This window comes from Pongo pygmaeus, chromosome 13 (genome assembly GCF_028885625.2).
Source record: "Pongo pygmaeus isolate AG05252 chromosome 13, NHGRI_mPonPyg2-v2.0_pri, whole genome shotgun sequence".
NCBI lineage: Eukaryota > Metazoa > Chordata > Mammalia > Primates > Hominidae > Pongo > Pongo pygmaeus.
In genome coordinates, this window is record NC_072386.2 from 113,521,937 (window position 1) to 113,534,257 (window position 12,321).

General features: G+C 40.0%; 1 protein-coding gene across 4 annotated transcripts in view; it reads right to left on the reverse strand.

The window, feature by feature from the left end:
• Positions 1-12,321, reverse strand: part of RC3H2 (ring finger and CCCH-type domains 2) — a 56,250-nt gene that overhangs the window by 16,669 nt on the left and 27,260 nt on the right. For 3 of the 4 annotated variants that reach the window (XM_054501421.2, XM_054501418.2, XM_054501420.2), the window contains exons 9-10: positions 11,686-11,798; positions 1,987-2,295 (exon numbers count right to left, since the gene is read on the reverse strand). In XM_054501421.2, coding sequence (XP_054357396.1) covers positions 1,987-2,295; positions 11,686-11,798 — 422 coding nt within the window. The remainder of the gene's footprint in view (positions 1-1,986; positions 2,296-11,685; positions 11,799-12,321) is intronic. The other variant, XM_054501423.2, reaches the window with a different exon arrangement.

The following is a 12,321-nucleotide window of genomic DNA, read 5'->3' on the forward strand; positions in this document are numbered from 1 at the left end:
AATGTGGCACCAACCTATCTAACCTTATTTTATACCAGTCCCTAATATAAGCCTTCAGATCTAAAAGACTGGTCTCCTCAATGTTCCATATAATTACAGACAGATTTAATCCATGTGATGTTGTTCTTTTTTCTGTAATTTCCCATATTTTTCCCAGCAATATAAAATTTTCCTGTCCTTTAATCCAACTTCAGTACTGTTTCATATGTGTAAATGCTGTCTCCACAACTATATCATAAATCCCTTAAAAGCAAAGTATGTTGTATATTTCATGTGCCAAAAACAGAGCTACAAGATTGAGTGCATAAATAACATTTGTTAACTAGACAATGTTCTCGAATATATCTTTTCTAAAATCTTGCCCAGGGAAGACTGTAAAAGTCCTTTTTTTTTTTTGAGATGGAGTTTCACTCATGTTGCCCAGGCTGGCGTACAATCGTGCAATCTCAGTTCACTGCAACCTCCGCCTCCCGGGTTCAAGTGATTCTCCTGCCTCAGCCTTCCCAGGTAGCTGGGATTACAGGCATGCGCCACCATGCCCGGCTAATTTTGTATTTTTGGTAGAGACAGGGTTTCTCCATGTTGGTCAGGCTGGTCTTGAACGCCAAACCTCAGGTGATCCGCCCACCTCGGCCTCCCTAAGTGTTGGGATTACAGGCCTGAGCCACCGTGCCCAGCCTGTAAAAGTCCTTTAATAAACAATTTCCCCCATCATGTGCTGACTGCAGAAGTAGCAAATGTCACTGCTTATCTATCCATCATTGACCGCTATGTGCCTAGCACAATGCTTTTTTCCTAGCAGGCATATAACAGATACTGATAGACTATTTATAGGCAACAAAATCTGAACATCAACATATTGATGAATATTTTACTAAATCTTACTCAAGATTTCAGAGTTGGAAATAACTTTTCAGATAATCTGAAAATTTAAAAACCTTTTTCTAAAGGCACCAAAACCCTCTGACAAATGAAATCTTATGCTGACACTCAATAACAATTAACAGTGATAATAATAATAAAGCAAATATTCACTGAGTGCTTACTATCTGGCAGGCATTGTTCAAGGCATACTGGAGTATTAATTCACTTAATCCTCGCAACCAACATATGAAGTTGACACCATTATAATTCTAGTTTTATGGATGAGTAAACTAAGGTAGACAGATTAAGTAACTGGCCTAAGATCAAACAGCTGGAAAACCATGAGCCAGAACTTGAAAGCCCTCCAAAGAGTCCCCTCCTTTTTTTTTTTTTTTTTTGAGACGGAGTCTCACTCTGTCGCCCAGGCTGGACTGCAGTAGTATGATCTGGGTTCACTGCAAGCTCCGCCTCCCGGGTTCATGCCATTCTCCTACCTCAGCCTCCTGAGTAGCTGGGAGTACATATGCCTGCCATCATGCCCAGCTAATTTTTTTTTTGTATTTTTAGTAGAGATGGGGTTTCACCATGTTAGCCAGGATGGTCTCGATCTCCATACCTCATGATCCACACGCCTCAGCCTCCCAAAGTGCTGGGATTACAGGCGTGAACCACTGCGCCCGGCCAAGACTCCCCTCTTAAGTGCTACACCTCATTACAGAGTATAAAGTGAAAGCGCTCTGACTGAAACAGAGCTAGAGGCTCAGCATTTTACCTGCTTAGGTTTCTATTTAGTTCTTTTCTAGCACCTTGATGGAATCAACACTATAGTTCAAGAAAATAAGGTGTGAAAAAAAAACAATTCTGGTCCAGTCTCTTTGGGAGAGTTGAGGAAAACAAAACTCAGAGTTAAAGTCACTTTCCCACTTTCCAAGTCCACAGGGCTATTCAGTTGCAGAACCAAACTAGAACTCAAATTTTTTAGCATTTAGTGTTTCTTATACATCACAAAATATTCTGCATAAAAATTCTGATTAACCAGTATTCATCAGGAGAAATAAAAACACTCAGGCATTTCTAAAAAGGAAAAAGAATTTCCAGTAATCGTTTTTACCTAATACCTACTTTTCAGTTACAGAATCTGCAGAGGGCCCAGCAGCATTCTGACCATTAGTGCCAACCTTTCCCACTTTCTTCACGGTCTCCAGAGCTCTTAAGGTACTGTCAGTACTACGTGAGATTAGCTGGGAAACACTGTTTTCTGCATTTGAAATTCCGTTTGTACTTGGAACAATTTTCCCTGTTGTTTCAGTACTTCCTATGACAGAAATGACATTTCCGGCTGTGGTTGTGACAGTGTTGTTTACACCAACTTTATTTAGAAGAGGAAACGTTCTTACAGTGGCATTGATCTTTTTGTTCCTTAATCGATACCTGTTTCAAAAACAATCAACAGATTGGTGAATATTTCACTAAATCTTACTCAAGACAAAAAATGGCAATGGGCAATGGGAATAGATTGAAAAAGGAGGAACCAGTTTTGACAAAAAGTTTCTTCAGCTAAATAATCAAATACAGTCTATATCAAATTCTACTGCAACAGATGCCGCATGAAAATATATATGCCATTCACATATGTATATAATATACATGTAATTAATATAGCAAGCCGAGTATACATGTTTTTTTTTTTTCCCCTCATGCCACTTTGTCCAAGAATGTATTCAAAAAAACCTTTTGAGGGAGTGGAAAGAGATCATTTGAAAATTTTGTATAACTAGAATATAAGGTATGTTATGTAAAAATGACAGGAACTGGCCACAAATTTGGTTGAGAACACAGAGTAAAGAGAAAAGGTATGCAAGAGCTGAAGCCATTCTGTTGTTACCAAACTGTAAAAGGATTACATAATTAAAAAAAAAATTTAAAAAACTCATTCTTAAACATTATACAAAAATAGAAATTCTGTATTATAGTTTTCAGAACAGTTTATACCTAAAGTTAAAAACATTTGTATGAAAGATTTTTCTGATACTAAGTTTTGAGTTTTATTTGTGGTGATCATTGGATATAATACTCTAATACACAAAAGGACTGGCAATTTGATTTTGGATTCCATTTAAGAAAATGTGTTTCCACTTATATACCAAAATTTCATTATAATGTAATCCTTAACAATATTCCCTCCTATATATGTGTGTGTGTGTGTGTGTGTGTGTGTGTGTGTGTGTGTGTGTGTGTGTATAAATAGATATATATATATATTTTTTTTTGGGGGGGCGGAGTTAAGTTCCACTCTTGTCACCCAGGTTAGAGTGCAATGGCGCGATCTCGGTTCACTGCAACCTCCGCCTCCCGGGTGCAAGTGGTTCTCCTGCCTCAGCCTCCCAAGTAGCTGGGATTACAGGCACCCACCACCACGCCTGGTTAACTTTTGTATTTTTAGTAGAGATAGGGTTTTGCCATGTTGGCCAGGCTGGTCTCAAAATCCTGACCTCAGGTGATCTGCCCACTTCGGCCTCCCAAAGTGCTGGGATTACAGGTGTCAGCCACCACACCCGGCCCCTACAATATTTTTAAAGTGGTGAAAAATTAAGTTCATGAACAAAAAGAAGACTATACATATTTGGGGTCATAATTATATATGACTAAAGTAATCTGTTATTAATATTATATATAAACATATGGTAATTAAATATAAAGTGTTAGTAATAAGCAATGCCTTCACAATAGTTTCTCTTTTAGTCCTCTGGTATCTATAAACAGCTTCATTATTCAGTCCTTCTCTTCTCCTTCTCTTTAACATGTTTAACATGTACACATTGGCAGAGGAAGGTGATGCTCAATAAAAGACAAGTGCTCCCACATTAGACTGGCTAAAAGTGAAGTAACAAAATATAAAAAAAACAGGTGATGGCCAGTTTACACAACTTTTTTTTTTTTTTTTGAGGCGGAGTTTCGCTCTTGTCACCCAGGCTGGAGTGCAATAGTGTGATCTCAGCTCACTGCAACCTCTGCTTCCCGGGTTCAAGCAATTCTCCTGCCTCAGCCTCTGGAGTATAGGTGCCCATTATAGGTGTGTGCCTGCCACCACACCTGGCTAATTTTTGTATTTTTAGTAGAGACGGGGTTTCATCATGGTGGCCAAGCTGTTCTCGAACTCCTGACCTCAAGTGATCCGCCTGCCTTGGCCTCCGAAAGTGCTGGGATTACAGTCATGAGCCACTGTGCCTGGCCAACATCATCTTACAGATAAGAGGAAAACCAATAATTACTTCTTTCAAGAAGGAAGGGCATGAGTAGACTTATATTTTAGGAAGGCAATCTGGTTGTCTGGAGGGGCCCAAAGATCCCTATGCCTTCCTCCACATGCTCTCTGAAACCTACTCTCATTCTTTTCCTCAGAGTTCCTATACAAAATATCGTGTCTCCTTGCTTTCCATCCTCAAAAAACAAAACTTGGCCGGGCATGGTGGCTCACACCTGTAATCCCAGCACCTTGGGAGGCTGAGGCCAGTGGATTACCTGAGGTCAGGAGTTCAAGACCAGCCTGGCCAACATGGTGAAACCCCGTCTCTACTAAAAACACAAAAATTAGCCGGAAGTGGTGGCACACGCCTGTAATCCCAGCTACTCGGGAGGCTGAAGCAAGAGAATTGCTTGAGCCTGGGAGACGGAGGTTGCAGTGAGCCGAGAGATTGTGCGACTGTACTCCAGCCTGGCTGACAGAGCAAGACTCTGTCTCCAAAAAAAAAAAAAACAAAAAACAGATAATCCACAAGGTTGCTCTAGAAAGCAAAAAATAAAGTTTTGACTATGAACCTCTCAAAAGAGTCAGGAGAAATAAAATCTTAACCAAGTGAGGTAAAGCAAGTGACAAGTAGGGATATACACTGGATTCTTAGTATTGGAGCAGCTAAAGGCTGCCTTTTCAGAGACAGGATCTCACTATGTTGCCTAGACTGCCTTAAATCCTAAATGCAAGTGATCCTCCCAGCTCTGCCTCCAGAGTAGCTGGGACTACAGGTGTGCACCACCATGCCTAACTCTCCCTATTATTTTTAAATCCCTTCTTACTCATCTTAGAATCCACTATCTACCATTAATCCCTCCCTTGTAAATAATTTTTAACTCCCTTGATCCACTCCCTCTGTATAACTCATTTGGTAAAAGCTCAATCCAATTGTTTACTTATTTTGTACCTGCTCCCAAGCAGCTAAATGTTGGAGAAAAATTGTGCAATCATGCTGTCTATAATCCCTTCAAAATTATAAATTAGTAATTCATTAATACGCTTCTTTACTAAGTTCATTTTCCCATCTCCAATAGCCTTTTCCCCTCCACTTCCAACCACCCCTCCTACAGCTAGATGATATTGTCTCCCACTTAACCATGAAAATAGATGAAAGGAGAGGAGAATAATTTATCTTTCCGCTACCAATTCCAGTAACCTTCCTGCACCTGTAGCCACATTCCTCTTAAAGATAAGGGACAATGAGTTCCTGTTCCTGACTAAAGCCAGTCTCACCACCTGTGGCCTAGGTCTCAAGCCCATTTGCCTTCCTCTAAGACTTCACTTAGGTAATTATCTTTTTTTCTCTTGGGCACCTTCTTCGACTATTTGCTCAAATGTTGTATCTTTTTTTTTTTTTTTTTTTGAGATGGAGTCTCGCTCTGTCGCCCAGGCTGGAGTGCAGTGGCGCAATCTTAGCTCACTGCAAGCTCCGCCTCCCAGGTTCACGCCATTCTCCAGCCTCAGCCTCCTGAGTAGCTGGGACTACAGGTGCCCACCACCATGCCTGGCTAATTTCTTCTATTTTTAGTAGAGACGGGGTTTCACCGTGTTAGCGGGGTAGTTTCACCATGTTAGCCAGGATAGTCCCGATCTCCTGACCTCGTGATCCACCTGCCTTGGCCTCCCAAAGTGCTGGGATTACAGGCGTGAGCCACTGCACCTGGCCAAATATCTTATAAGAGTCTTTCCTACACTATTCTAAGAGATCTCTCCTTTCTTAATCATTCTTTTTCTTCTTTGTGTATTTTTTTCATACTTCCTGTCATTACAAGACATTACGCTATATTTATTTATTTCATGTCTGTCTTCTTACTACAACGTAAGCTCCCGGAGGACAAGACTTTTTGCCTTTCTTGCATCTCTCTATCTTTAGCACATAATACACTGCCTCATAACATCCTAAGTGCCCAATTATTATTATTATCTTAAAGGCAGAGTCTCCATCACCCAGGCAGGAGTAAGTCACCATACCCAGCCAATTTTTTTTTTTTTTTTTTTTGTAGTAGAGACAAGGTCTTGCTATGTTTCCCAGGCTGGTTGCAAACTCCTGAGCTCAAGTGATCTTCTTGCCTCAGCCTTTCAAAGTATTGGAATTACAGGCGTGAGCCACCTCACCCGGCCCCCAATTATTATTTGTTACATGAATATAGAATAAGCTTCCAACTTCATATGGCCAAGAGAACCACTGATTTTCTGCCCTGATGTATTTCCCATTTCAGCAAGAGACCACTAAGTTATGCAGGCTCCATACCTTGGAGTCATCCTTGATTCCTCTCTTTTCTTTATAGCCCACATTCAATTGGTCCATGTTGTCAGCTCTACTTCCAAAATATATCCTAAGTATGACTACTTTTCATCATTTCCATTGCTATAGTCCTACCCAAGCTACCAAACTCCCACCTGGGGACCACTATAGAAGTTTAACTTGTCTCTATCCATGCAGACACCAGAGTGATATGTCTAAGACAAAATGAAAATCTCATCATTCCATTTAAATACAACTCTAAAATGACTTCTTATTGCAACCAGAATAAAATCCAAATTCTTTGCTATGGCCAAAATTGCTTATTTACATGTTTACTGTTCCTCTTTTTCCATTAGAAACATTTTGAATAGTAACCAGTATATAATAATCTTTTATAACTTTTTTTTTTTTTTGAGACAAAGTCTCACTCTGTCACCCAGGTTGGAGTGCAGTGGTGCTCATGGCAACCTCCACCTCCCAGGTTCACGCGATTCTCGTGCCTCAACCTCCCCAGTAGCTGGGATTACAGGCGTGCACCACCATGCCTGACTAATTTTTGTATTGTTAGTAGAGAAAGGGTTTCCCCCATGCTGGCCAGGCTGGTCTCAAACTCCTGACCTCAAGTGATCCACCAGCCTTGGCCTCCCGAAGTGCTGGGATTACAGGCATGAGCCACTGCTCCTGGCCACTATTTGTTGAGCTGGTTGATCTCTCGCTTTTGACACTCCCCAGAATGTAGCAATTCTTAGGAACATAACCCAAACATCCTAGTTCTAAAACATATCCACATATTTACATAATATTTATTCTACATATTTATTTCATGTTTACATATAATAAATATGTATTCTAAGAAGGGATTATTGGGCATCCACATTTTGTTTGGTTAGAGGGGTGTATAATAGAGAAAGAAAATATAGGTAAAATTAATTTATTTAAGTTGAACAAACATTTGCTGAATTTCTGGTGTTATGTGAACTAAGACAAACAGCCTATCCTCGAAAAGCTCAGAGTGAGGTAGCAATATGTATTTTTTAAACTGAAAGGACAGACAGTCACATCACCTACTTTTCTAATCCTTTGCATTATCCCTGTTTGTTTAAACAGCAATAGAGTGTGAAGCTGGTTGGAAATACGAAGTAAGAACTGTATATTATTTGCTCCTCCACATAAATATACTGAGTTTATGTACCATGTATTTTCTAGATGCAGGAAATATAAAGATGAATAACCCTTGCCAGGTGCCATGGCTCACGCCTGTAATCCTAGCACTTTGGGAGGCTGAGGTGGGCAGATTGTTAGAGCTCAGGAGTTCAAGACCAGCCTGGGCAACATGGTGAATCCCCATCTCCACAAAAATTACAAAAAAAATTTAGCCAGGCATGGTGGCGTGTGTCTGTGGTCCCAGCTACTCGAGAGGCTGAGGTGGGAGAATCGCCTGAGCCCGGAAGGCAGAAGTTGCAGTGAGCCAAGATCATACCACTGCACTACAGAGTCAGGCCCTGTCTCAAAAAAAAAAAAAAAAAAAAGATGAATAACCCGTGAGATAAATGAAGTCCAGTGAAAACACACACGTAAATAAACAATTATAATACTGTAGTTTTAGAACTATAACATAATTTTTATTTATTTATTTTTGTTTATTTTTTTGAGATGGAATCTTGCTCTGTCGTCCACACAGGAGTACAGTGGCGCGATCTCGGCTCACTGCAACCTCTGCCTCCCAAGTTCAAGCCATTCTCCTGCCTCAGCCTCCCGAACAGCTGGGATTACAGGTACTTGCCACCACACCCAGCTAACTATACCACAATTTTTAAACTACTGTGTATGGAGTGCTATGGCAGCACGGTGAAGGATGCAATTAACACTGCCTAGGGAAGTCTGCAGAGGGAAGGTAATATCTGAGTATGATTAGTAATAGCTCTCCAGATAAAGAAGAGGGAGAAAATAATACAATATGGAATAAACAATATAGACAAGTGAAAAGAAGAGTAAAAGAAATTTATATAGTAATCAACAGTGATTAATTGAATATACCTTAAAAACAAAGTATACAAATGGCAGAGTAGAGCTAGAGGAAAAAATCAGGATGAGATTCTGTGATGTACTGAGGAACTAATTAAGAATTTAAAGGAGACACACATATTTTAAGAAGAAAATAGTACAAATGGAAAAGACAGGTTGAGATATAGGAAGATACTGGATAAAAAGCCACTGAAGCAGTAAAACCCACTGGATTACCATGTGAAACACTAAAAATGTGACCAATAATTTTGCCATTATTATTATTTTTGAATGAGTGATATTTTATATATTTATTATTTATTATTTTTATTTATTTATATTTTTGAGACAGAGTCTTGCTCTGTTGCCCAGGTTGGAATACAGTGGTATAATCTCAGTTCACGGCAGACTTGACCTCCCGAGTTCAAGCGATCCTCCTACCTCAGCCTCCTGAGTAGCTAAGATGACAGGAGTATGCCACTATGCTCAGCCAATTTTGTTTATTTTTTTGTAGAGGTGAGGTCTCACTATGTTGCCCAGGCTGGTCTCAAACTCCTGGACTCAAGGTATCCTCCTGCCTTTGCCTCCCAAACTGCTGGGAATACAGGCATGAGCCACCACACCTAGTTTGGCTATTGTTATTTTTACTGCTACTATTACAAGTCTGGCAAAAGATAATAAAGTTCTGAACTAGGTACTGCAGATGAAGAATGTGAAGTCTGTTTGAAGGTATGAGAGAGAAGAAAATGGATTTTCAGCCTGGGCACTAATTGAGGGTGCATGGCAATGAAACCACAGTTTCTTCTCTGACTTTTTTAGTCTAACTTTCTCAAAAGCTCCCCTTTTAGCTAAAAAGCTCTATTTCAGGTACGGACAAGCTGAATGTATTTCCTGGAGTCTCCCAAATTATCTTGACGTGAAATTCTGTATATAGAACTAGTTCGACTGGGTGCAAACAGCATCTTTTTTCCTTAGGACTCCTGTATCCTCTTCTCTAGGCTCTTCAAGTGGGGAAAAAAACTGAGAAGAGAAGCATGTTTCTGCTCTTTTCACTGCACACACACTTATCTTCTATCACACTGCTGCTGCTTGTAGAGCTCATTATGTACAGTGCCCAGGCTAGCCACTGAGGAAAGGAGACAACAATGAAGATATAGTCCATGGGGGTTACACCTATGTAAGGTAGACAAACATTTAATAAACAGATCATGGGCCATAGTTTCTGTAAAGTGTTTTTATAAATAAAGTTTACAGCCATGCCCAATTTATGCATTGTCTGCGGCTGTTTTTTTGCTACAATGGCACTGCTGAGTGGTTGTAACAGATTCTGTGGCCCACAAAGCCAAAAATGTTTGCTATCTGGACTTCATAAAGAAGTTTGTCAAGCTCTAAAACAGGACACCAATTAATTTTATGTGATAAGTGTTTGAAAGAGGAAGCTGGTTAGTATGAAGTGTCAGGGGAATTACCCTGAAAAAGTGAAGGATGAGCTAGACAAAGGAAAGGTCTCAAAGGCAAGGCTAGGAGTAACAGCATTATGTAAAAGACCTGAGGTGGGAAAGAGCACAGTGCATGCCACAAACTGAGAGAAGGTCAGTGTGACTTGAGTACAATTAGTGTTGTGTAATGAGATCAGAAAGACAGACACACATTAGATGATGCACGGTCTTAGAGGCCACAACACAGATTTTATATCTTAATCTACAGGACAATGAGAGGCTATCAAAGGCTTAGGTGAAGAAGGGTGGTATGAGTAAATCTGTGCTTTTAAAATATTTCTGTTTTAAGGGAAATAATGGGAGAAGGGGTGGACAACGAGAGATTTAAGACTAGTTAGAAGGCAACAAGGGATCGAGAAAAGGAGATGACAGCTTGAATCACAAGGATGGAAAGAAGAAGAAAGAATTGAGAAATATATAGGAAGATGAATTGGCAGAACTTTTTGACTGATTAAGCAGAAAAAGCTGAAGGAAGGACAGCTGACAAAGATGATTATTATAACATAGCACATATAACAGGCTGGATGGCTAAACAGGGTACACGAGGTGAGTACAATGGAAGGCAGGAGGAGGAGGTATGGGAGAAAATTAGCTCAGTTTGTTTAAAGTATCTAAAAACAAAATGAATATGCCCACAAAGAGTTGACGGACAGGGCGGGCATGGTGGCTCATACCTGTAATCCCAGTACTTTGGGAGGCCAAGGCAGGCAGATCGCTTGAGGTCAGGAGTTTGAGACCCGCCTGGCCAACATGGTGAAACCCCGTCTCTACTAAAAATACAAAAATTGGCCAGGCGTGGTGGTGGGCGCCTGTGGTTCCAGCTACTCGGGAGGCTGAGGCAGGAGTATCGTTTGAACAGGGGAGGCAGAGGTTGCAGTAAGCCAAGATCATGCCACTGCACTCCACCCTGGGTGACAGAGCAAGACTCCATCTCAAAAAAAAAAAAAAAAAAAGTTGATACACTGGCCAGCAGAAAGTAGAAAGGCTGGGATCAATTTTTTGGTAAGGTCTCAATAATGAAAGTCTTAGTTAAAAAACAAAACAACAAAAATTGGATAATAGCAAAAAACCTTATATACATTAACTTTTATGTCTCGGGTAAAGGGACATAGAAAAAGGGATTAACCATAGGAGAAGAGAAAGAATACACAGGGAAAAAGAATGTTAAAAAGACCAAAAGCCATAAAAAGCATATATATCTGCTTTACCATTTTGCCTGAGACTTTGCTGCTAGGTTTAACTGAATCTGAGCAAATAAGACTGCAAGTATTTTCATTCCACACAGGTGCTCAGTATAAATATGGATTCCAGCTATAAAATGGTCTCAAAATATGACCATTGAGTAAAGTTCTAAATCACTTATGTTAATGTTGTACCCAGATCTTATATGTTTTGTTTCAAGGCAGAGTCTTGCTGTGTCCCTCAGGCTGGAGTGCAGTGGCATGAACACACTCACTGCAGCCTTGACCTCTGGGGTTCAAGCAATCCTTCCACTTCAGCCTTTTGAGCAGCTGGGACCACAATTGTGGGCCACACAGCTAATTTTTAAATTTTTTGTAGAGACGGGGGTCTCCTTATCTTGCCCAGGCTGGTCTCAAACTCCTGAGCACAAGCAATCCTCCTGCCTCAGCCCCGCAAAGTGCTAGGACTACAGGCATGAGCTACGGTGCCCAGCCCTTAACTTGCATTTTTGAAAGTCATCACAAACTTCAGGACAGTATATAACACTCCCATAAAAATCAAAAATTAAACCCATATGAAACAGAATTCTCAATACTTACTTTTCAAGCTCTTCCTGAGAATGGGCAAATGTACAATTTGTTCCTCGTGGACAACCCCCTTGCTGTCGCAAATCTCGGCACATGCTAGTCTTGTATTTGCTGTTTGGCTGAGGCTACAAAAATGGAACACATTCAATGAGTGGCAAAGTGAAGATTCCATTTGTTATTCACTCTAGGAAGTTCAGAACTTCATAATTACACATTTAATTCTTTTTCACATTAGACAACTAATTCTTGTGCTGAAACAACTAATATTCCATTGTTTCCTGTTGTGAGTTATGAGACATAACCCTGAGTTGGCACTTTAGATATTCCTTCTGAAGATTATTCGAAACTGGTTCAAATGTTGTGTCCATTTATCCATTAGTTAACAGAATGCCCAGAAAAAGAAAATATTTTTTCATAAATTTATTGCTGTCTTAAAATTCTACCAAAAATAAAACAATTTTAAAAAGCATTAAAAAAAACCAAAAGCTTTGTCTACTTAAACTTTCTCAGAAAAGGTAGAATACAATTCCTCCTAGAAGTGAAAAATTACCAATTCACTTGTCAGCTTGAGGGTACAACTCTCAGGCTTAAACTATTTGAGTTCACACAATGAGGCAGAATATTAAAATTTCACTATTACTTCTACAA